This window comes from Delphinus delphis, chromosome 10 (genome assembly GCF_949987515.2).
Source record: "Delphinus delphis chromosome 10, mDelDel1.2, whole genome shotgun sequence".
Taxonomy (NCBI): Eukaryota; Metazoa; Chordata; class Mammalia; order Artiodactyla; family Delphinidae; genus Delphinus; species Delphinus delphis.
In genome coordinates, this window is record NC_082692.2 from 29,548,095 (window position 1) to 29,574,079 (window position 25,985).

A 25,985-nucleotide genomic window follows, 5' to 3' on the forward strand; every position below is an offset into this window, starting at 1 on the left:
ACCAAAATTTAAGGACTTGGCAGCAAAGAAACAGCCAATAGAGACTGATGAGGAGAAACAAAAATATAAGTGACAGGAGGGAGTGGTATCATGGTAATCAAAGTAGAATATGATGTCAGAAAAGAAGGGACTAATTTTCCAACGTTTAACTAATGTCAATTTTATTTTCGTCTTTTACCTGTAGCCAGTGAGCATGTCCATCACTGTAACTATTAGTTACCCATCCCTTTTAGTCAGAGCAGAACTGGATTAATAAGGAGAACTGGATTAATAGGGAGTACCCATAAAATAAAATTTATAGCGACAAGGTATAGGTGTTCTTTTTTGCTAATGTATTTCAAGTCTGACATTCTAAATTAAGGTACTTTCTATTTCGATTCTGAAAAGTAAAGATTAACATTTAAAAATCATCTCTAAAATTTGTTATTATCATTTTAACTCAAAAGCACACCAGGACAAAACCACACTAGTACAAAACAAAACCCTTCACAACTCATTAGGCATTTTAAAACATTTATTTTAAAAATCAGAATGATGCACTATATTTACTCACATATATTCCTGTTTGTTACCAGTTATTTTCAGCAAACAGACATCTTTAAGCATCTTCATCTGCTTTTATCAAACCTTCAAAGTGGATCCTGCTGCTGTTGACAATCACAGCAGCCTGTTGGGGGTAAAGTATGGGGAGAGAAAAATAATCACATATTCCTCAGGATTCATAAATAATAAAACACTCGAGTGGGTAAAATGTACATACAAATAGTGATATAATTTTCATATACACTCTAAAATGAATAATATAAACTCATCACATATTTATTAACTGTTAATTGACTAACCAAATATTTTGTATGATTTAAAACTATCAAATTCTAGATTTTTGTAGAATAGCTATTAAACTGATGAATACTTATTTAACATTATAATAATTCCATATGTTTAAAGACACAGGTCTTTTGAAAATGCAGTTAAGCACTGCACATGGTAAAGAATCTCTTGAAATTGAGTGTTACTGACCCGACACAATTATTCTGAAGGTAAGAGGAAAACAACATATGGCTTAATCACGGGTACATAAATGTTTCTTTTTCTTTCCACCCCTAAAAATCTCTGAATTCAACAAATACCTTCTAATTGACTCCTGTGTGAAGTTTCAAAGAGAAACAGAGATGTATTGCGTGACCCTTGCTTGCGAGAGTCCATTTGTATAGGGAGGCAGACAGACATCCACAGAAGAAGCAATGGGAGCATGGAGGTGTTGGAGATGTTCAAGTCTTCAGAGATCATTCTAGATGTTAAAGTAGGACTTCCCCAGTGAAGGTGAAGATGAATGGTGGTAGTGACGGGAGGAGAGCTCGGCGGACAGCACAGAATGAACACTGCCTGGGAAGCAGCCACGTAAAGAGCATCTCCAGAGAAATAAGTGGGGCAATGAATTTGCAAGGTGGTAAGGTGCAGGTACCGAGTAATATGCAAAGCTTAGAAAAATGGGTTGAAGCCAGGTTGAGAGGGTCTTGTATATAGTGTCAAAGATTTTAATTTTTCTTGTGTGTGTGAAGGAGTAATTGAAGGTGAAAGGCAGGGTGACGTGTCCAGGGTTGCCTGAAGGAAGAGAACTCTGCTACTAGGTGAAGGAAGGATTTCCAGCCACATAAAAAGTTTGTATTCTGCTGTAAGGCCTGAATAAAACTTTCCTCATCCTAAAACACAAGGAATTCATTAAATCCAGGAAACAACAAATCCCAATAATTTTTTTCAATCCTATATTTTTTTCACATGACATTCATATAATGGCTCTCTTCAAGTACATGCAAGTTACGATTCTAGAGTTCAGTCACTTCATCTGATAAAGAAATGGACATCAAGAGAAGAGAAGTGAAGGGACTTGATCATAGTTATACTACTTTATCAGGAGGAGAACCCAAAATAGGATAAAGGTCTTGAGAATGCATGTTCAGCCTTTCCTCCACATTACCTGGCATTCAATGATAATATATATTTGTTTGGTAATCATTTTTAAAGAGGTCTGATTTAATTGGGGAGAAGAGAATCAAATATTTTCACCTTCAATGTTTTTAACCACCAAGTATTAAACATTTTTCCAATGGAGGTCCTGAGGGAATCTGTTTTCATTAACAGAAAAGGATATGTATAACTATTTCAATTGTACATAAATGGCTATACTTAAAAATTTGAAGATGACAGAAAAGTAATTTTTTTTACACTTAAAACCTCCCTGAATTTGTTTCCTTCCTTTTTTTCTTGGCAAAGTGAAAGAAATTTCAGACTAGTCTTATGATAGGTACAGATCTTAAAATAATGAAGCCAAAATTAATTGATTCACATCATATGTAACTTTTGTTGAGTACCTAATAGCAAAGAAATGCTACTAATGAGAGTAGAGATTTATATAAAAACAAGACAGTCCTACCTCTAGTGGCTTATAATTAAATAGGATTTGGAGCACTTGATAAAGACACATTATTCTTCACTAAAAGTGAATTTAAGAAATGTTATCTCTTTATTTAGATAGATATGCTAATTCACTTATACATATAAAAAACAAAGGACTGTATATAATTAAAAATAAGAACATGTATATTTTTCAGTGAGAAAAAAAAATCATTTGTGAAGAGAAAAAATGGGGAAGCTAAGCAAAGGAAGCTCAGAGGTTAAGTATTATCAATACTGAGCTGAAGATAAATACCACCAACAGTTGTATTATAAGAAAGTGGGCTGAAATGGCTGTCTTTCAGTATGGACACAAAATTACTGAAATTTTATTTCTTTTTACTTACTGTGGGTTATTTGGGAGAGGAACAAGATGATTTCAAGTTGGTAAAATAAAGCGAAGTTCCAAGATACATTAATGAAAATGATTTCACTGGAAAAGTATAACTGTGATAGGATATATGTGTTGGATCTACAGGATTTGGTCAGATTCTGGAGGGTCTCTATGTTTTAGCTAAAGTATGGTGACTCCATTCTAAAATGTATGCTAAAGGCAATTCAAATTCATTTAACATGTCTAAGACAGGAAATGCCATAAAGAAAAAATCTGTTTTTGGAAGATTCAATAGCACTGGGCTGGGATGTTGTGAAGATAACATAAGGCATTTACTTGGTACCTAATCAGGGTACAATAACTGTCAGTTGTAATAATAAGTAAGAGATCTGTATCTTTATCCTGGCTCTGCTACTAAGTAAGTTATGAGCATGAACAACTCTACTTCTCTAGGCCTCTGTTTCCTAACTTAGACAATGGAAGAATTAAACCAGACCATCCTAAGGAGTCATTTCCAGTTAAAAAAAACCGATTATTCATGTTGAATCCAGACACCAAGGAATAGTCTCACTATGTAAGCAATGTTTTTACCTCAAGCCCCTCAAAGAATAAAGCTAAATAAAGTTTTTCAGGGTCCAGTTTGCATATAATTATTTTGATCCAATATTTACTTGATTTAAAAATGTATAAAATACACACAAAAAACAAAGTTTCCTAAAGCGGTTCTAATACAGAACACTTGAGAACCTAAGTACATAATATTATTTTAAATATATTTAACAACTCAATTCATACAGACTGACAAATGCAATGGAAAAGTAGACCACCGAAAGATTTTAAGAGATTAAACTTCACATTCTGTAAATTCTACAAAAACAATAAACCACTGCATATTAGTACATCACATTAAAATATATTTTAAAGCATACTTCCCCTCTTAAATGGCAGTGATTATACATCAGTGCAACCACAGGGTACTTGTAAACTTTTTTCTGTTCCACATCATTCATGCCCATGATAAATCCTGTTTGCTCAGCTCCACGGTCTTTCTTGGGTCTGAGCTTTTGGGGTTTTCCTATTTTGACAGTTACAGCCTCTACCCATAACTGTAGCCATCCATCCAGAAATGCACACTGTCTGAGGTTGCGGGGAACAGGTGGTATAGAGGTGAATCTGAAGAAATCTCTCACCTTTCTAAGAAAAGGGATGTGATTTAGTGATTGGAGACAAAACTGTACACCATAAGCAGTTTATACTTATCACTTTTTAGGCAGGAGGCTTTGTCAAATTGAATAAGACTCAGGCTAGAGACAGCTTTAGTGTGATTTCTGAGTTCTCTCTCTCTAGGACCCTAAGCGTTAGGGAAGGGGAGATTAAGAAAGGATTTATGTCAACTGACTTCATCTTAGCTTTGCTGTTAACGTGCCACTGAGAGGCTGATGGTAACAGATGTTTCTTTACTACAAGGACCTGTCCACTCGAGCTTTAATCAAATAAACTGCGTTTTTCATATATTGAGATTCTTGAGAGCTAGTGACAAATTCAAGCTGGAATGGGATATGTCACAAAGCAAAGACTCTTTTCTGTTTTCATCAAGATGTGGTCGGTGGCTGTCAGGAAGTCCTTAGCCTGTGTGCCGGCGAGTTAACCAGTGAACACAGATCAACTAACGACAGGGCACTGACGGAAAACGGCTTCTTCCCTTGAGATCCAAACATCATCTCAACTTGATTCTTTTTCATCCTCCTGGCAAGAAAAGGTACATCAACTTCCTTCAACACTAGGGAAATCTCAAAATGTTTATTCATTCACCTCCCTTTAATTTAAAGTATGCACACTTTAACGGCAACAGAAAAGTGAATTATCAAATTTCAGTCGTAAATACTGACACGACAGGTTAAATATGTTCCGTGGTCATTATGTACGTATGTATTTTTCCACATTACTGTTGTCTGCTTCAGGTCTAAGATGCTGTCTCCCTTCTGGCATTTCCTCCTCTAAGCAAGCTCTTCAGCATAGAATAGCAGCTCGAAGGTCGAATCTTCTTGCTCAAGGTAAGTGGTCGGGATTTGACTCTTCCTTAGAAAACACTGGGCTGGGTCTCATTGGGAGGCCTTGTGTGATCCAATCAGATTGCTTTTGAACAAAAAGAGGAGTCAAAGAGAACTTGGGTTTCCAGATAAAAATAAAGTGCTGCCCCCTATAAATCACAGTCTCTGTGGAGTAAGGTGTCTTCCTAAAGAGGTAGAAATAATAGGGGGTGTATGTTGCAGATGCCCGCATTTCAATGATAATGAACACTGTATCTTTAAGGGCTGCATCTTTAAGGGCTTAAAATGGACTGACTCCACTCATCTCTCTGATTTTTTCATAAGTAAGCCAGAACACCAGTGACCAAGGGGTCTGAAAGATTAATCAAAGAAGTTAGTGCATATTTCAAAGCAATTATAAATCTTCTACACATATGCATACACATCTTTGAATGATGAACTCATTTTGAATCCACTTAGGCTGAAAACAAGTATTTTGGTATTTCACCTTTGTAGAGCACCTTATAATTTACCAAGCATTTTCATGTCTTATTTCTCACAGATTTCTCTGAACCATTTACAATGGAAAGGAAAGGTACTGATATCCCTATTTTACAGATGAGGACACTAAGACTTAGCAATCAGATGCCTGTTAGCACGTTGTGGAGCTAGACCATGGGCTTCTGGCTTCCATTCCAGGGTTCCTTTTACTGACTGTTACTGGATAAAAGGCTAGGGCTCAGCGTGCCTGAGTTCTAGGCTGGGCTCCTCGCCTCTACGTGTAGTTCACATGTGGAGCATGACAAGGGGGCACTTAAGAACTTGAAAGTGAAGATGAAAGATTATCCTTTGAGAGCTAGGTCATAAAACCAACACCTGGTGTATCACCTAATAAATATAAAAATTCACATTAAATGGAGAAAAGGGCTTTTAACTCAGAAAGAACTGACTATGAAGGTGTAACTGTGCCAAAAGGAATTATAAGGGAATGAGGATTATTCAATAACAGAAGATAAAAACGCTAAAGACACAGAGGGAAAATCACAGAGGAAACACTGGAAGCAGCCATCAGAGAAAGTGTGTTTCGGATCCAGTTCTCATCTGGTTTGGTTGATAGGTTATGCATAATATTGATCAGAGAGGAACTCTGATCACATTAGAGTGGAGAAATAAGCTTAAGCAATTAGAATGTAAAATGTATTTGGTTAGAAAGTTTGTAAAGCGATATTTATGTCATTCGTGTTTGGAAATATTGAGCAAGTTATACTGGTAGACTGAGAATATAATAGTGGATTTAGGAGAAGACATCTTAGTGAAATGTACGAAGACACAGACAAAATAAAGAAGTTGTGACGAAACCAGTCTTGTGACAATAAAAATGAAGTGAGCCAAGGATATGACTGCAATTGGATCTAGAAGCAGAGGTCTTAGTTAAGAATGGACTAGGCAATCATTCCTACTTGCTCTGGTAATCAGACTTCTTCATAGCACCCAAACTATATGCAAATGAAATAAATATTCATCAGGGATTGAGCAAAGCGAGGTCATATTTTCTCTAACTAGTGGAAGGAACTGGGATTGGGTTTAGCTGGGTTTTGAAGAGGAGTTAGAGGAAGATCATGTAGCCAAGTAGCACGCATAGTATATAAACGGGATATACTGAGACTCTTCGTAGACGCGCGTGTGGCCAGTACATGCTTTTACTTGTTTTTTCCTCACTGGCATAGTTGCACCACCGAAAATAATCCAAGTGTATGTGAACCCACGTTGTCGTAACTGCTGGAAAAAAAAAGTTTTTCTCCATTCCTATTACTGTGGGGCTCAACACATAAGTGCTCTTGGGTGTATCTTTTTCAATATTAAGTTCACAAATAAGCTTTTCCTGTTATTGTTCTGTGTTCAGCAAGCAACCTTCTGATTATAACTTGGCTCCCATATAGCTTGAAGTTAGCTGTCCAGAGGACTTCAGCATCTGGATCACTGGCCAAGTGTATTGCTCAGTGTGGCTGAGCCAACGTTGTGGTCCAGTCATCGGTTTCAACGAGCTGGGCTGAAGGGCATCTGTATGTGCAAGGCCAGTTTACTCGGAAGTGCTCAGGAGTTAGGCTTCTAAGCTCAGGGTTCTGCACTGTGATAGATCAACAAGGCAGTGCCACCCTAGTCATCTGTGGTGGTAATCCAGCCTGTCTCTGGTAACATTTCTCCATCACCACGACCTGTCTCTTTTCTTTTAAAACTTCTATAATGAGCTGTAGGATCTTGAGAAATTCAGTATACTGTCTTAGTTAGGAGCATGGGTTTAGTTAGAGTTGAACAAACTTGCAGTTAATTCCCAGCTCAGCCATATACTAGCTACATGAACTTGAGTGAGCTTCTTATATACCCTGAGCCATGTTTTTCTAATCTGAAAAAGGAGGATAACCCCACCTATTCTACTAGGTTCTTGTAAGACTTAAAAAAATAATTAATGTGTGCAAAGAGCTTAGCACAGAGCTTGTCATATATTAAGCACTCATTTTTGGGGTCATGTATACTTCGTGAGTCTCACGTATAAAGAGAATGGGTCAGATCAGCTGGTCTCAGCGCTCCTTTGTACGTGATATTCTCCCTGCCCCTCACTTCTCCTGACCGATTTTGTTTTTCATCAGTGGTCTCCCCCGTCCTCATAGTCTCTCACACTAGAAACATCAAAGTCCCATTTCCTTCTCTCTCTCCCTCCCTTTCCCCATCTGATCATTTACTAAGTCTTGTGGAGTCAAGCACAAATGTTCCTGGAATCCATCTCCTCTCCATTTCTACAATCATCTCCTGGCTAGACCACTGCCGAAACGCCCTTTCTTGCGTTCTAGCTTTCAGTGTAGCTTTGACATTGCTGCCACAGTAGTCTTGTCCCCAAGCAAATCTTAGCACATGGCTTCCATGTTCAAACAGATGCTTGCTACCTGCAGAGTTTCACCTAAACTATTGAACTTGCCCCCCAAGATCTTTCTCAGCCTGGTCCCTAAGTGCTCCTCTAGCGTTCCCTCCCACCACCTGCCCGCTGAGGACCTACTGTCCAGCCGCACGGAATTTTCTGCAGTTCACCAGACATGACTTGGTGCCCCTGCTCATGTGGCCCCCTCATGCTTTTCTTGACCTACTGATCAAGAAAACACCTACTGATCCTTCAAAGCTCAGATCAAATATCACCTCTGGGAAGCCTTCTGGGACTTCCCAAAGAGTTCAAGCCATTTTACTCCACTACCTGCGTTCTCCTCTTTTGTTCACAGCACTGGTAGCCTCTTTAGTCAGACTATGTCCTCTGGAGTCAGACTGCCTGGGTTTGAGTCCCTGCCTCCACAGTTACTAACCACCCGGACCGGTCAAGTTATTCAGACACTTTACGCTATTGTTTCCTCCTCTATAGAAGAGAGAGATGATAGTAACCTACTAAATAGATAGTTGGGAGAATTCAGTGAGTTAATCTGAGAGCATGGTTAGCATAGCACTGGCCATATACCAAGTGATTTAGTAATATTAGCTTCATAATTTCTGTAATTTTAACTACTTACGTGTCTATCTTCTCCCATCACATTGTACGCTCCTCTAGCGCAAAAAAAAAAAAAAATAAACATCTTATTTCTTGGTGTTACCAGCACTTGTAATAGTGCCTGGTTCATGCAGGCCAAGTCAATATCTTCCTTTCCATTAAACAGCCACAGATTTGAGATAACTTCAAGGTACAATCAAGACAATCAAAATTGTATTTCACAACTTAGGTATGCTTTTGTATCAGATATTGCCAAGGGCTTTGGCTATTAATTTCATGTTAATAGATAGATACCTACTACCCTTGGTGCTGTCATTTATCCCCAAAGCTTCAGTTATTATCTGTGTGTAGACAGTGCTCCAATCTCTATCTCCATCCTCATGATTCTAAGATCCAGGCCAATATATTAAGCTAGTCATCTAGACGTCTCTTCTTAGATGACCTATGAGTATCCCAAACTTACCATATCCAAACTAAACTTGTCATTCTACCACAAAATCTTCTTCCCTGCAAATGGTCCCCATTTTAGGAAATTATATCACTGTTTGCTCAGGGCAGGAATCTGGGAATGAAGCCCGACTTTTCCTTGCCTTCTCCAACCATTTCCCCATCCAGTCATGTTCTTTTTTAGCTCCTTTCTAAATATTTTAAAATTCTATCTTCTTCTGTCCCCATTGCTATATTCCAGTCCAAGTTATCATTACCTGTCATCTGTCACTACTCCTGGTCTTTCCTCAACCCGCATGGCAGCCAGAATGGTCTTGCTACAAGTGCACACGTCATCAAGCCAATGCCCCTCACTCTCAGGGGTCCTGTGGCCCCTCCTGATCTGGCCCCTGCCTGTCTCTGGCCTCACCCTGTGCTGCTCTCCTCCACGTCTCCGTGCCCTGGACAGCTGGGTTTTCTTCAGTTCTTTGAACGTGTCATATTCTTTGTCCACTCCATCTAGTTCCTCCATCTAGAATGTTCTTTTCTGCCCTTTTGACCTGGCAAAGTCCTACTCATTCTTCACATCTCAATTCAGAAGTCCATTCTCCAAGGAGGTTTTCTTAATCTCCCAGGCTAGGCTGTCCTTACTTGCTATATATATTCTGATAGCACCAGGGATCCCCACCCCATGCCCCCGACTCTTCCACTCATTGCTGCTGGTTTCTTACTCAGTGTTTGTCCTGACCTAGACTGGAAGCTCCTGACCTAGACTGGAAGCTCCAGCACTGGATCAGGGGCTGAGACTCTTAGGTTCATCCCAAAGCCAGGCATTGAGTACAGGGCTTTGCATGGAGTAGGTGCTCAGTTAATATTATTATATCATATTGTGTAAAGTATTGATTGTTTGAATTTCTAAACCCATAACTCATCCATTCTTTCAAATATGTTCAAACTTACCAAATACTTGAGTACCTTGTTTTTATTATATTTGTTATGTTACTTCCATAAGTCTATCTAATTCTACATCTTAGTTCACTTCAATAAAAAATAGCATCTAGACCAAATAAAAATTATATAATGTTTTCTTCCTAAGCAGAGCTTTGTGGTGATAAGTATTAATGGGTAATGCAACATTTATCATCAAAGTAACTAATTTTGTTTGAAACAGTAACATTTTGATAGGAATGGTCTCTAGTAATGAAATCTGTATACCTGTCTCAAAGTATAATATTTTGGCTAAATAGCAAAAGGCTTTACATTTCAGAACAATCTATCTACTGGCTTTCCAACAACATAATATCAACCTATTCATTTCTGATGTAACTGAATTATTTTACCTTAATCTACCAAGGGACTTGGAGGTAAAAGAAAATGAAAAGAGATGTAGAAAAGAAAGAAAGAACCATGATTGGGGGCAGAACCATGCCAAAAGCCAGAAGAGAAAAGGATAATATTTAGAAAGGAAAAGTGATTTAAGAATCAATATAAAGAAAACAAAAACAAAGGCAGGAAAAACCTAACTTTACCATTCGCAGCCAGGAGGGTAAAAAGCCTTTATAGAGACTCATGAATCCTTCTCCTTGAACAGCCTGAATCAAGCAGTCAGTTGATGATTTATACAGAAGGCCCCTAAAAAGGAAAGAAGACAATTTTGTTAAATTTCTTATGTGTAAATAGATGTATAAATAGAATGTTTAAATGGTCTAAGAAAAGTTACTTAACTATTTTCTGCTAGCTTAGAAAAAATAATATTGGTGGTTCTTTATATAGAGAGCACCTCTTTCGGGTTTAAAGATATTTTCAAGGTTGAGTTTCCTGATTCACCCCATCCTTGGTCTGATAACTTAGAATTCACTCCACCCGATCTCTTCCAGAGAGAACATACTGTTTTATATCAGGTCAAATTACCCATGTTACCTCTAAGTCATAACCTTCTGAAGGAAGTGCTCTGGAAATTCTCAGCAGAGTATATTTTCAAAAACTCTTTGAAAACAACAAGGTCATAATGAACACCTTGTGTCTAAATAACACGATGGGTAAATTAGCTTATTTCCCCAAAAGCACAGTACTTTTCCATCAGACACAAAGCAGGTAACTGCATAAAAACAACTTCCCGGTTGAACACATGTAAACACAAAAATACATTTCCATCAAGAATAAATACAGGGAAGGGTCTTTAAAGAACAATATTATTACAGACATTCAGATCCATGGATACTGAAGACTTTCTGTCTACCTTCCTTGTTTATCTCGCGGTTGGTTCATTATTCGGCTTTTGATGACATCAGCGGGTGTTCCCAGAATAGAAGCTACCAGTCCAGAACATAAACTATAGATACAAATAAATGAAATCGAAAGATAATATGTAGCAGTTTCTAAATTTTAAGGAAAGGAAGGGGATTTGATATTTAGAAAGAATGGAATAATAAATCTAGTACTATAATATTCTTCGTAATAATGCTGTTTTAGCTTAAAATCAATGATAAATTAATTCATTAAAGAGGTAGAAAAAAAGAAGAATCTCCAGTCAACAAATATACGTTGAACATCTGCTGTAGGCAGGCACTCTTGTAGGCAGTAAACAGGACAGATAAGATCCTGGCACTTACTCAAGGCACTTACTTGGGAGAGGCAGAGGAGAAATGAATAATTTCAGATGTGGTTAGTGCTATGAAAAAAATAAAATGAGATCATGTGATAGGGAGTAACCGGGTGACAGGCAGTCATGGAAAGGCTCGTGGGTGACGGCAGGTCTCGACATAGATGCTTCCTTCTCACCAGCTAGATGAGAGACTAAAGAAGCAGGCAGAGAAGGCTAATTTAAGGAGTTTGATTTATTCTCGATGCGAAGGGAAGTCATTGAAAGGATCGTTAAGTGGGGGAATCACATAATTTGGTTCATAATTACCCCCTCTTTTTTTTTTGTTTTTTTTGTTTTTTTTTGGCGGTACGCGGGCCTCTCACTGTTGTGGCGTCTCCCGTTGCGGAGCACAGGCTCCGGACGCGCAGGCTCAGCGGCCATGGCTCACGGGCCCAGCCGCTCCGCGGCATGTGGGATCTTCCCGGACCGGGGCACGAATCCGCGTCCCCTGCATCGGCAGGCGGACTCTCAACCACTGCGCCACCAGGGAAGCCCCATAATTACCCCCTCTTGAGAAAGGCTTCTGCTCAGTTACTCAAGACAGACAAAATGGATGTGGTCAACCCACTGCAGAGTAAATCAAGATTCTGTAAATGAGTGACTGAACAGTTCAGAGACCACCATCAGTCCCTTATGAGTGTGGGCAGGAGCGAGGCAATACAGGAACATTATCGACATCCCGTAACCCGAGGACCCATTAACTGCTGTAAACTTTTCCAGGAGAAACACAGATGACGAGAAGGGGGAGTGGCTATCCTGAATCACAGGAAATGGAAGGCCCAGGACCCAGGAGGTGGCAGCTAAGTCCACAGACTGGGATCAGGGGGGTCAGACTGGGCTAATGGAAAGCTAGAAAGAAAAACTGTAGAAAACTTTTATGTCCTTCTGGAACATCAGGTACCTCCCAGAGATAAGGATCCCCGAGCTCCATGCCAAGCAAGGCCTCTGAAGTGTCTGAAGGCTCTGTGGCAGGCGGCTGAAGCTGCGTTAGGAATCGCCACACTCTGTTGCTCTAACCTGCTGCAGCAGGAAGTCCCCAAGCTCTTTATGACTCTTGCAGCTCAGAACTGATTGTTCAAAGTAGAAACTCACTTTAGGAATTCTTGAATTCAAGAGAAGGAGCCCATATGACCTATTTACATCTTCCAGCAAATGACCCGACCGTGCATGTAACTTTTCTTGGGCCTTTGTCCACATGACAGGCATTGCCTACGTGGAAAGAACTTACTGTTTCACCATATATATCCCAGGAGGTGTAGACTGCTGCTCTTTTAACATTCTTTCCTATTTGTTCAGATACTTTGCAAGTCCAAGTTTAATATCATTTATTTTAATATACCTTCACGTTTTTACATAGAAATGTCTCCAACTAACACAAAATTCACCTACGTTCTAAAACTTAGGTCTACTAGAAACAGCATACAAGATCAATCAAGAGGTAAGGAAGAACAAAGAAACAGGATAGAAAAAGGTACACAATTTCCCCCTCTTGGCTCAAAAGACTGGAGGGAAACGCTACAATTTTACTCATCCATTTGCTTCAGAGAGGCTGGGTGCCAGCTCTGCTTCACACATAAGAGCCAAGAGGAGAAACGACTTCTACCAGAGTGTTAATATTATTAATAAATTCTATTTTTTTTTTTTTTTTTTGCTGTACGCGGGCCTCTCACTGTTGTGGCCTCTCCCGTTGCGGAGCACAGGCTCCGGACGCGCAGGCTCAGCGGCCATGGCTCACGGGCCCAGCCGCTCCGCGGCATGCGGGATCCTCCCAGACCGGGGCACGAACCCGCGTCCCCTGCATCGGCAGGCGGACTCCCAACCACTGCGCCACCAGGGAAGCCCGTATAAATTCTATTTTTTAAATGTAGGTAGCCCTCATTAATTAGTAGTCACTAACTAATTAATTTACTATTAAAGGATTTATTTTTACCTGTATAATAACCACATCAAGAACGCCCTTTGGCAACTGTCGCCCCATGTGGCACACAGAGACCTTAGGGGCAGCTGCCAGTGGTCTGCCTCATCCCCTTCTTATCAAATTGTTTTGAGGAGGTAGTGTGATCTGGCTAGGCTCCTTTAAAAAAAAAATATTGAAAGAGAGCAAACAGTATATTAAGGTGGTCAAAATGAGAAGAGAGAGGAGTAAAAGGAACGTCAGTTTCATCAAGCTACTTGGCATGAACATTGCTGCTTTTTGCTATTGACCTTTATCACTCCTTGCTAGTAACACCCCAAAATGAGGCCCAGGACATGGCTAAAGTGATAATGGACCGAGAGTGATTGGGTAAGTCTTCTATTCTCTCTAGGAGACCAGATGGCCATCTGCAAGGCTAGTTTGTAACAGTCCATCAGCACTCATGCTCATCTGTGATCATCACACAGTGTAAGCTAACCTTTTGCACAGTTTTACCTCTCAGTAGGCTCGTGATCTAAAAAGAGGGAAGAGGGAATTTTTCTGGCTTTTCTGTTCTGTATAATTGCCTGAATTAATTCAACACCCCAGCTTTCTGCTGCGTCCCGTAGTAACGTACTTTGCCACCTGCCTCCCCACCTCCCTAAAATCCTAGCCACAGTCTTCTGCTGCTCCTCCCTCGCCCCAGAACTTCATTTTACTTACACTATTGTTTTTAATTGTGGTAAAATATACATAATGTACAATTTACCGTTTTAGCCATTTCTGAGCACATAGTTCAGTGCTTGCGCCACTTTTACTCCTCTTCTTCGTACCAGATTCCTCTCCCTCAGATGCTGACGGCTCGTATCAATCTCTCGACTGCACGGCTGCAATCCCCTTCGAACCTCCACGATCGCTCATTTTACCCCGTGACACAGCCTGCAGAACTTCCAGATCGCACAGCACTGTTTACCTACTTAGCTGTGAGTCTGTGGTTAGTGACTTTCAAGCTGCCTCACGTACCCACAGACTCCTACCAACCCAGTTAAAAACCCGATCCAGCGTGTGGAGCTCAAGAAGGAGCCAAGTACCAGTCACCCCATTTTCTTAAAACCTGACTTAGAGAACAGTAAGACGAAGTTATTTCAGATTAGGGCTGGAACACAGTGATGAGAAATCCTATGTCTTTCCAAAAAAGACAGATCCATTAGGTGGAGTTGGGTCCGTTAGGCAGATTTACACCTGCTGGGAAATTCTTGAATCTTAAGTTAGAAGTGTGGCATTTTGAAGACCATTTGGGTAGAAAGACAATGAAAAAGAAACAAGAGGTAACATCACTGTGGGACTGTTAGAACTGAATATCCTGCTCCGAGAATAGATCATGACACTGAACAGACAAGCCTCTTGAAAGACAAGAGTATCTCTCAAGATGATATGGGTAGAATGATTGACTGGGTAGAAACTGGGGAAGAGTCTCACAAGCAGAGCGAACAGCATGGACAAAGATAGTGAAGGGAAGAATGTAAGGGTGGGTACAGATATCCTAAGGATGTTTATAGGACAGAGGCCTAAAATCCTCAGTCTTCTCTGTGAAAGAGGTGGCTGGACGACTGGCTACAGAAAATATGGTGTCGCTTGTGAACACACCTAGAGGAAAGTTTGGAATGTGAAAGAAAGCTGAGCAAAGACAGAAAGATTGCCCTAGCGGCACTAAAGATAACACTTTAAAAGAGGAAGAAAAAAAAAAAAAAAGAGGAAGAACGAAGAAAAACTACTCTAGGAATATTAAGCTGACCCTGAAATTTGGAACCGTTTATATCTATGTCTATTTGTATCTCCAGATATCACTAATTTGGCACTTCTCACATACTTTCAGGGTTGTCTAAATAGCATAAAGGGTCTAGAATTTGGAAACAGGATCAGAAGCTAAATAGAATCATAAGGACCCTCGACATCTATAAAGTTAACTCTCTCTAATGGATAATTTGAACTTGTGTTGCAAAGAATTTAAGCTGTTTCTCTTTCCTAGGATGCTCTTCTTTATCGTGTCTCTGTCCGTCACAAGCCACAGCCCTTCAAAACACTTATCTAATTCTGTCTCCTTCGTAGGCCCTTCTGAGCGGTTATTTTTTCTCTCTGCACCTCCCACCCCAACTCTACAGTAACTAGTTTCTTTCTTTTAGCACTTACTGTACAGTCTTTTTACACTAGTCTTGTTTTTTTCCCCTTGGTACACTCCCTGGGAAGGAGTGTGGTTTACCTTTTGTATCCACTGCAGGGCCTTGCACAGTGCCTTTAACCTAAACGATGCTCAGATATACCCGTTGAATTGAGTTGGAGAATCAGTTATCAGAATCTGACCCTGGGATGGCCCCATCAAGGTGCAAATATTTGGGGAGGTTTAACCTGAAGCATTCTGCAACTCTGCCCCTCCCTTCCCCATTTTAACTGCAATAAACTTTTAAGAAAATTGCTCTTTATAAATGTACTATTGCCTTTCTTTAAGGGTGATATCAGTAGCTTCTCAATCGAAAGAGACAAAAGTTAGAATTTATGCCAAATATGGAAGAAAGGGTGAGATAGGAAAAAATAGAAAGAGACAAACTAAAACAGTCTTACCTTGATAAGCCATGAGTCATGATATTGTCCTCCAGTGGTGTATTCAAAACCAAGTAGTGTTTCACTGTATCGTAAGTGGTTAAATCTGGCAATACATAGAAAAAGAAAGCTTAAATATCATTCATTCAACAATGAATGTCTTTTGTGTCAAGAATGCGCTAAGAATGGGGCGGGAATGTGTAGAAGGATGAAAGATCCCATTCTTGTTCTCAAGCAGAGGAAAGCAGATGGAGGGGGAGGAAAAGAGGAAGAGAGACAGACACCCAATTATATCATTTGAACATCTGAATCCAGCTCTGCTTAGTCAGTTCAACCCCTGCACTTTTCAGTGTTGGAGCTGATGAATTCCTTTTTTTAGCCTAAGTTAGGTTGAGTTGAGATTCCGTCACTTTAAACAAAAGGTCCTGGTCATTATTCTACATTAAGTTTTGTATACTTTTTTCCTAATGACAATGAAGAGCTGTTGAAGGGTTTTAAACAGGGGAGGGATAGATCCCAATACTGGAGTTTTGTAAAGATTACATACACCAAAGTACAGAGAAGGGAATTGGAAAGAGGTAAGAATGGGTAGATGCATTTTATCATTCACCAGATATCTGAGCACCTGCTGTGTGGTAGGCGCTATTCTAGGCTCTGGGGAAAGAGCCGTGGACAAAATGAACAAAATCCCCATTCTTTGTTGGAGGCTGAGACAATAAACAAGTAAGTAAACACATGGCATTTCGGATGGTAGTGACTGCTCTGAAGACAAGGCAAGGAGAGGGGACAGCGAGCGTGTGAGGGTGGGGAAGGTTGGTGTATGTGAATTTAAATAGGGTGATCAGGGAAGACCTCGCTATAATATTTGAGCAGATACCTTAAGGAAGCTTGAGAAAGTACACTTTGTAGATATCTATGACAAAGCGTCCCGGGCAGAGCCACAGCGTGTGTTATAGCCCTGAGGCAAAGTCAGCTTTGTATGTTAGAAGAACAGCAAGAACACTAGTTTAACAGGAGCAGAGGCAGCAAGAGTTGGAGAAGGGGATGATTTGAGCAAAGGAGTGACTGACCGGGGCCACGATTTACAAGATCACTCTGGCTGCTCTGTTAAGAGTAGACTATCGGGAGACAAGGCAGATCAGATATGAGGCTGTCGCGGTTCTTCTGGTAAGAAATGATGGCGGCTTGGATAAGAAATGATGGCGGCTTGGATAAGAATGACAGCGGCTTGGATAAGAAATGATGGCGGCTTGGATAAAGGCGTTGTGGAGTGCTGGTCAGAGTTCGGGTGTTTTGAAGACAGAATCAACAGGATCAACAGGGATTGGCCAGCAGATTGAATATGGAGGGAAGGAAAGGAAGCAAAAATGACGGCAAGGTTTTGAGCTTGAACAATTTGAAGGACACAGCTGCCATTTATGCAGATGGGAAAATGAGAATGGACTAATTTAAATGTTTTAAGGTAAGATGAGAGGCCCCAGTGATCCTGATTAGAAAAATTTCAGATGCACAGTGGGACAAAATGGCTGTGGGGTGTATGTGGGGAGACTAGTTAGGAGACATTTGTAGTGGTCCAGTAGGAGGAGATCAATACTACTTGGACAGAGCAGTGGCTCCAGGGATGAAGGGAAGTGGATGAACTTGAGATATGTATGCAAGACAGAACTGGCTGGATTTGGTGACTGGTTGGCTGTAAGGAGCAAGGGAAAGCAAAGAGATCAAAATCAGGCCCAGGTTTCTGGGTTGTTCAACTAAAAAGATGATGATATCATATTTTGAGATTGGGAAGAACAGAGAAGGAAGTGATTTAGTAAATGAGCTTGGGTTGGACACATTCAAAGTGATATATTTAAGATAAGCTGGAACTTGAAAGAGAAATCTGGGCTGCAGTAGATTTTGAAGCAATAAATTGAGAACGACAATCTGAAAGGTTTTCTGAAAACCAAAATATCCACCAATATGATGCAGCAGACATCAATGGACTGAAATAGCAGTATATAAAATAGATTTACTCCCTTTGATGTTTGAGTGATATGTTACTATACCTCTCAAAAATGCTATTTATCAGGTTCTTAGAATCATATAATTTTGGTCTTAGGAGTCTTTCATCCATTGATTCATTCACTAAATGTTTGTTGATTATGTACGAGGGACTGGGGAAATGAAGAAAAATGAAACATAGTCCTTGCCTTCAGGGGGCTCAAAATCTAGAGGAGGAGATAGACACATAGTAGAAAGCAATGAAATGAGGTAAAACCGGTAACAGAGATAAGCACGGGGAACTATGGAAACATATAAAGGGCATCTAACACACCGTGACCTGGGAGGGGCGGCTGCAGGAGGTCTGGGTAAAGTACACGGGTGGGGAAGACACCTCAGCTATGTATGAAACGATCTGCAGAAGAAAACTAAACAGAAGAAGAGGGATGAGGACAGAGAGTACAGAGGTGAGGAAGAGTCTGGTGTGTGCGGGCAGTGGAACATTTTAGCTCTGGACTCTGCTTCCCTCTCTGCTCCAGAGTCAATGAATTGCTCAACCCCAGAAGACACAGGTTGGATTATACAGGCCTGCTGTGTTATGTTATGAAATTTCCACTTTATTCTCTGAGTGATAAGAAGCCAGTGAAGGGTTTTAAAGATACCAATAACATGTTCAGATCTGTATTTTAGATAAAGCTCGATGGATACTGGGTACAAATTTGAGGGCAGAGGAAGAGACCAGTTAGAGGGCTGTGGCAGTGGTCTAGTTGTGTTTTGATGGTTACTACTGTAAAAACAGTCATTTTAAGGATACTAAGGTAGTAGACATGAGGGGGGAAACTTTCTTTTAATTGAAATATAGTTAATGTATAATGTTATGGTTATTCCAGGTGTACTACATAGTGATCTGACATGTGCATACATTATAAAAAGGTCACCACAATAAGTCTAGTAACCATCCGTCCCCATACAAAGTTATCACAATATTACTGTAATAGTTCCTTATACTGTATATTACATCCCTGTGGCATATTTATTTTATAACTGGAAGTTTGTACCCCTTAATCCCCTTCACCTATTTTGGCCTCCTACCCTCCTCTCCTCTGGCAACCTCCTGTTCGTTCTCTGCATCTATGAGTCTGTTTTCATTTTGTTTTGTTTTGTTTTTTAGATTCCACATTGAGATCACATGGTATTTGTCTTTCTCTGTCTGACTTATTTCACTTAGCATAATACTGCAGGGGGGCATTTAAGAAATATTTAGAAGATAGGAGAAATTAATGACTGAATATGGGAAGCGAGAGATGGGGATGAGTTAAGGAAACATTCAGATTTCCAGCCTGAGGTGCCCAGCTGTACAGAATGGATTACACGGCAAGAGGAGCAGGATTACTGGGGGGAAAGATTTGTAGTCTGCATTTAATGACCATCACATACGGTACATATACCAGTTTGAATCTGAGAGGAAGGTATGGTGTGGAGCATAGCCCTTAGAAATGGTTTGGTATTATCTCCTTATCGTCACAATTTGCTAGTTTTAGGAAATCCTTTTCATACATCAGCATAGAGTAAAGTGAAAATATTCTAGGGAAAATATTCAATTATGACATTATAACATAAGGGAAGACTGTTGCCAGTACATATTATTAAAAATAATAAAATACATATTCTCATTTTCCCCGATGGAGTGCTTATAATTAAAATGATGAAGGCGATTAGGACTTCGCAGAATTCAATGAAGTTTCCATTACCTCCCATATTCACCAGCGCTGCTCTTTGTATATTGGGTACCCAGCCTGCCCAAAGCCCACGTATTCCTCCTTCAGCTAAGATTTTTGCAAATGCGTGATGCACACCACGAAATCTAAAGGAAAATAATAATAAATGTGAAAACTCTATGCGTTCCTGTGTTTGGAATGCAATTGTATAAGCTTTGCCTATAGCTGTTATGATTTAGAGTAAAGTAACATCTTAACTATCTAGAATTGTTAGAAATTAAAGCAATCCACGTAAGTCTAATTTCCAGATAAACTTATTAGTTTTTTAGAAAAAAGGCCCACTTTTGATTTAAACACTTTTTTATGGAGAGCTTTATAAACTGTGACATCCTCTTCTCAGATTATTAAACAGATTAAAACTCCTTTCTTGATATTTTACATCATCTGTGCCCATATTAACTATAGGCAGGAATAGTGGTTATCAGACCTCTGAGTTCATTTTACTAGTATTGTGGGAGACCTTCAAATTTTGCAATTTTACCAAATAACATCAAAAAAAATCAATTCTCATATCATCTCATAAAAGAAGTGATATTTTTAGACCAAAAAGGAGGGAGGAAAATTTCATAAGAGTTCTTAAAACTGAATACTTTGGGCTTTATGAAAATTTATTATCTTGCCTTTATTTTGCACATTTTTCTATACACAGATGAAAAATGGTGCTGAACCATGAACCGAATGTGGAAACCTATGATATAAAATAAAAGCCTGGGTTTTATATAGTCAGACATACCTGGTGTCAAATGCCATCTTACTACTTACTAGCTGTGTGGCTTCTACTCAGGCATTAAACTCTCTGAGTCTTACCAAAAAGAAGGACATTCATAATTGCTATTATGCTATATAAGAAATATGCTCACGAATGAGGTCACATTAACAATTGCACATTTATTGTGCACTTACTAAGCACCAGATTTTTTATATACATAAGATACAAGTTATTCCTGAAAACTCTATGAAGTATGTATTATTATTCAAATTTTCATCTGAAGAAACTGAGGCTTAGGGAGGTTAAGGAACTTGACTAGGGTAACAGAGCTAAAATGTGGCAAAGGCTGGATTTGAATTCCAGATTGTCTGATCCCAAGGTTCATGCTCTTTACAACATTAAATACTTTTTCCTATTATATCAAACCCAAAATGTCCAACATTAGAGACAGAGAAGGAAAAACATTGAGGTGATCAGTTAAAACTCAGACATTGCTGGACCCCAACGGTTCCTTCTCTCCATGTATCAAACCAAGGCAACATTACTTCACCCTGCTACATAGTAATCAGAAGTTGTTACAGGATGACAAAACGGGTCCTGGGATTCTGTAAACTACTTGGTTAAGTCAGTGCGGTACCCTTTTCTCCTCTGCTGTACATGTTACTTATCTCCCTGTTGGGAAGGGGGCCTGGACTGCCACAGCCCAACCCCACTTTCCACTGAGTCAGCTGGAAGAGCAGCAGAGCAGAGGGCAGTGATCGTGGTGAACCTCCAAAGGAGGCCCCCAACCCCCCCTGACCTCTGGCTCAGCGGCACACCCGCAGTGTTCAGAGGATCAGACCCCTTCATACTCAACTCAGGGCATCCTGCACTTTTCCTCTTTCCTGGGAGAGGTCTGTCTATCTATCTGCAAGACTTGCCCCTTTCCCAGGGGAAACTGCCTAAGTGGTATTTTAGTAAATTGTTGAACAAGAGGCCCTTTGAAGAAAGGCAGACTTTGACAATATAGGGTAGTGCAATAGGAGAATTTTATATCACAACAGCATAATAATAATAAAAATTTGGGAAAAGAGGAGCGAAATTAGGGAAGGAGGAACAATTTGCAAGGTTCACCTTGCTATTTCCCTTCCTTCAGAGAGAAAGGGAAAGAAAGCAAGCTTTCTGGCACCTCATGAGCCAGGCACTCTGTCAAACCATCTGAGACAGTCCCTTTTAAAGATGAAGAAACAGACTAGAAATGTTAAGTGACTTCCACAATGCCAAGCCACAGTGGCAGAAGTCAGAATTAATGTCTTTACTGAATGTTGGGTTACAAAAATGCATAAGTCATTAGGGAATGTTCAAGGGGGAGAGGAAAGTTACTCATTGGTTGGAGAACTTACCGCAGTGGTTTTCCTTCAAGTTTCCTTTTTCCTTCCATTTGCATCTGAACCTTCACTAGGTCAGTTGGGTTGGCTAAAAATTGGCCAACAACACCAGCCATCATCCCTCCAATCACTGATTTCCTAATTATAAAAGGGGATACATTTTTTTAAAGGTTGCTATCAATTTCACAGATTCTGTAGGGAATAATATGCTGGTACAGCCCCTGCATTAAGAGATTTAAGACACAGTGAAGCAAAGAATAGACCCAGACAAATCACAGAGGTTTGTCTGTTTACTGATGGGAGGGTTCAAGGACCCGGAGGCGTCGAAATTCAAATCTGAAGTGCCAGGGGCCTTTCATGGCCTGAAATTCAAAGGAAGGGCAGTTGCTTCAAAGACATAGTTTAACTACAGTTTAATTCTGACCACAGGAGAATAAAAACAGCATTGATGTAATCAGTTTAACAGACAAAGGCTGGTAGGTCAATTTTTTTTTTTTTTTTTTTTTGCAGTACGTGGGCCTCTCACTGTTGTGGCCTTTCCCGACACGCAGGCTCAGCAGCCATGGCTCACGGGCCCAGCTGCTCCGCGGCATGTGGGATCTTCCCGGACCGGGGCACGAACCCGTGTCCCCTGCATCGGCAGGCGGACTCCCAACCACTGCGCCACCAGGGAAGCCCGGGTAAGTCAAATTTTATGGATTACTATTTTAGTAGTTTTCCAAGGGGAAGGGGTTTTGACAATGCTCCTCTCTTTGAAGAAACTCTTTCTGTCCCTGGACTCTTCCTCGTCCTCACCTCCTGGAGCCAACAGGGCACAAGTCTAGGCTATTGTACTTAAACATGCCCTGAATCCTTCATCTTCTCCCTACTCCAGCTGCTCCTGTCTCGGGACAAGCCCCAGTCATCTTCTACTGAGATTATGGCAGTGGCCTCTTGGGGGGAGAGGGGTAGCTAATTTCTTTGTACTCTAAAACAATATTTGAAGAGGTACAAATGAGTACAGAGTAGAAAAGGGTCCCTATCCCCAGTTCCCCTCTTCTGAAGTGATCGCAACGACTAGTTTCTCTTATACTTTTCTAGAGATAATAACAATGCGTTCACTGAATGCATTACATCAGGCACTGTTTTAAGCACTTTTACAAATATCATTTAATTCTCAGATAGACTCTATGACATTAGTACCACTGTTATTTCCTCTTTACGGGTGAGGAGACTGAGGCACAACGCAGTTAAATGACAGCTCACACAGTGAGGAGTACAGCCAAGATGTAACCCCCAGGCAGTCTGAGTGCACAGTCCACAGTCTTAACCACTAAGTTACAACTGACGGCTTGTGCACACGTGCGCATATATATAAAGTATCTTTTTTTAAAGTACAAATGCAGGGCTTCCCTGGTGGCACAGTGGTTGAGAGTCCACCTGCCTATGCAGGGGACATGGGTTCGTGCCCCGGTCCGGGAAGATTCCCACATGCTGCGGAGTGGCTGGGCCCGTGAGCCATGGCCGCTGAGCCTGCGCGTCCGCGTCCGGAGCCTGCACTCCGCAATGGGAGCGGCCACAACAGTGAGAGGCCCGCGTACCGCAAAAAACAAACAAACAAACAAAACAAAAGTACAAATGCAGAATGCCAGGTTGTATACTGTTCTGCTCTTAAAGGTTATCTCTGTCAATTCATATAGAGCTGCCTCATTTAAAAAACAGTTTCATAGCATTCCATTTTATGACCACTCCATAATTTATATAAGCAGCTAACTCTTCACTAAGAAATGTGAACATTTATATGACATTTGATTGATCCTGCCAAGTTCCTTTTCACAATACTTGTATCAATTCTTGCTCCCACCAATCACCTATGAGCATGACTGTTTCTCCTCACAGCGATGGGTGCAGTATGTTACCACTGGTTTTTCTCTTTTCGAATCCCATAACCACACCTCCTGTGTGATTGTTACATGATTCTACTTATTTAGGCATCTGTGTCTATTACCGTGAGTCTAGTCAGGGACTATGTCGGAGGACCATGCCTTTTTCATCACTATATCCTCGGTACTAAGTATAGGACTGACACAGCATAATCACTCAGTAAAGACCCAGTGACTGAGTGAATTGTTCTGACTGGGTCAGAGGACACGGAGGCAATCCACCCTGAGAGCTGGCTTCGGTGACATGTTTCCTTTGAACTCCTTACCTAACCCTTTCACATCTGGAAGAAATTACAGAATGCAAGAACTTCTTCATTCCTTCCCCAACTCTGGGAAAGCAACTAGTATAGCTTAAAACATTACAATTTTTCAAAAACAGCACCAAGAGATTTTGCCTGGAAGATGAAATTCTACTTATTGCCCTTTTCTTATAGTTGTGACTTGGATTTTTTTTTTTTCAGCCCAAAAAAGATATTGTAGGCATCTTTATATGTTCTTCATATAAAACCCATTCTTCAAATAGCTGTGTTATATCTCCCTGTATAAATGTCTCATAACTTATTTGACTACTTCCAAATTGCTAGTTATTTAAATTAAAAAATTTTGCTATTATCAACACTGCTACAGTCCATATCTTTGTGTGCATGTGTGTGTGAGAGAGACTCTATGCATAGGTACAAATATTTCTGAATGATTCTAATCATAAAGGAGGAGTTGCCAGGTCAAAGGACTACACATTTAAAAATTTTAACAGGTAAACTTTATGCTCCAAAAAGGTTATAGTAACTTACATTCCCCTTAACAGTTTAATGGCTAAAAGTGCTTATAATTAATTTCCCTGATTACTGGTGAGGTTTTTTACATTTTTACATGTAAATGTAAACATTTTTACATGTTTAATGAACACTTACATTCCTTCTTCTGTGAGTTGCCTGTTGATATCCTTTCTTGATTTTTCCTTTTATGTTCTTTATGTAGTTTTTATTGATCTACTGGAGTTCTGTGTATTTTACTTGTATTAACCTATTTTTCTCTGTTTCTATTTTAAATGTTATAAGCGATAGGCACTTACATTCATCATCTCATCTAATCTTACAAAAACAAAATCCTGGTTGTAGGTATTAACTTCCAGAGCAGAGAAAACTGAAGATAAAAAAGGTGAAGTAGTTTGCCCAGGCTACATGGAAATAGAGCAGGAATATGAGCCCATGTCTGTTTGACTCTAAAGCTTAGGGTTTCTCAGTAGAAAGAGGCATAAAGAAGGTGCTCCATAAGAATTCTTTTAATATTAAAATATTAAATAATATACACATAATTTTATATAGGTATATACATGTATGTTTGTATACAATATGCAGTAAATGTTCAATTATTTGGATTTTTATTGTAATTATTTATTATTTTAAGCCTATACCTTGAGGCAATTTTGGTACAAATGCACAATTTTATACAAATCTAATGGATAAATAGTAAAACCTTCCGGGCACTAGTATATTTTCTTTTTCTTTTTTAATTGAAGTATAGTTGATGTACAACATTAAATAATTTACAGGTGTACAATATAGTGATTCATAATTTTTAAAGGTTAGGCTCCATTTATAGTTATTATAAAATATTGGCTATATTCCCTCTGTTGTACAATACAGTATATTATTTTCAAAACAAAACTTACCAAAGGGGATAATGCTTATCTTCACTTTTGCCAAACACAACTTCACGGAGATGTTCGTAAGTGACCATTCGACCTCCAGAGTACACTGTGCAAGACAGAGCATTGAAAGGGTGAATCTGGCCCTGTGTTTAATAAAATAAGAGGATGCTTTGACATGGCCTGGTCAACATCTCTAGCTGTGTCTTTCTCTGACACACCCTAGGCTTCGGACACCTGGTCTTGATGGTTCTCCAAATGGGCATGCCTTTTAAAACCTCAGGCCTTCTCCTGTGTTATCTGATCTTTCTTGAATGGTTTCTCCCTTTCCTGACTTGCTAACTCCTCCTATTCTTTCAATACTCAACTCAAAGAACATGTTTTCCGTACCCTCTGACCTGGCCTCCAGTGTTCTAGGCTGTCATTGCACCTGCCATGCTTCTCTGATCCCCCAGAACTATCCAGGCATGTGTCTAATATGGCATTTATCATCTTGATTAGAAATTAACTTGATTTTCTTGTTCATCTTTCCATCAGACCATGAGCGTTTCAAGGCGGGTTTTGTGTCTTTTCATTATACTATATGCCCTAGTACAGAGCTTAGTACACAGCAGGCATTTTCACTCAATAAACATGCACAACTTCACTGGATAATTTATTATGTTAAGGTAA

General features: G+C 39.9%; 1 protein-coding gene across 7 annotated transcripts in view; it reads right to left on the reverse strand.

The window, feature by feature from the left end:
* Positions 1–225: 225 nt before the first annotated feature.
* SLC25A27 (solute carrier family 25 member 27) overlaps positions 226–25,985 on the reverse strand; it is a 30,025-nt gene continuing 4,265 nt past the window's right edge. The window contains exons 3-10 of one of the 7 annotated variants that reach the window (XM_060021709.1): positions 25,338–25,422; positions 21,759–21,881; positions 19,641–19,753; positions 15,931–16,015; positions 11,013–11,105; positions 10,303–10,405; positions 8,370–8,403; positions 226–4,924 (exon numbers count right to left, since the gene is read on the reverse strand). In XM_060021709.1, coding sequence (XP_059877692.1) covers positions 8,374–8,403; positions 10,303–10,405; positions 11,013–11,105; positions 15,931–16,015; positions 19,641–19,753; positions 21,759–21,881; positions 25,338–25,422 — 632 coding nt within the window. In that variant the 3' untranslated portion in view covers positions 226–4,924; positions 8,370–8,373. The other 6 variants (XM_060021708.1, XM_060021706.1, XM_060021707.1 and 3 more) reach the window with 6 other exon arrangements.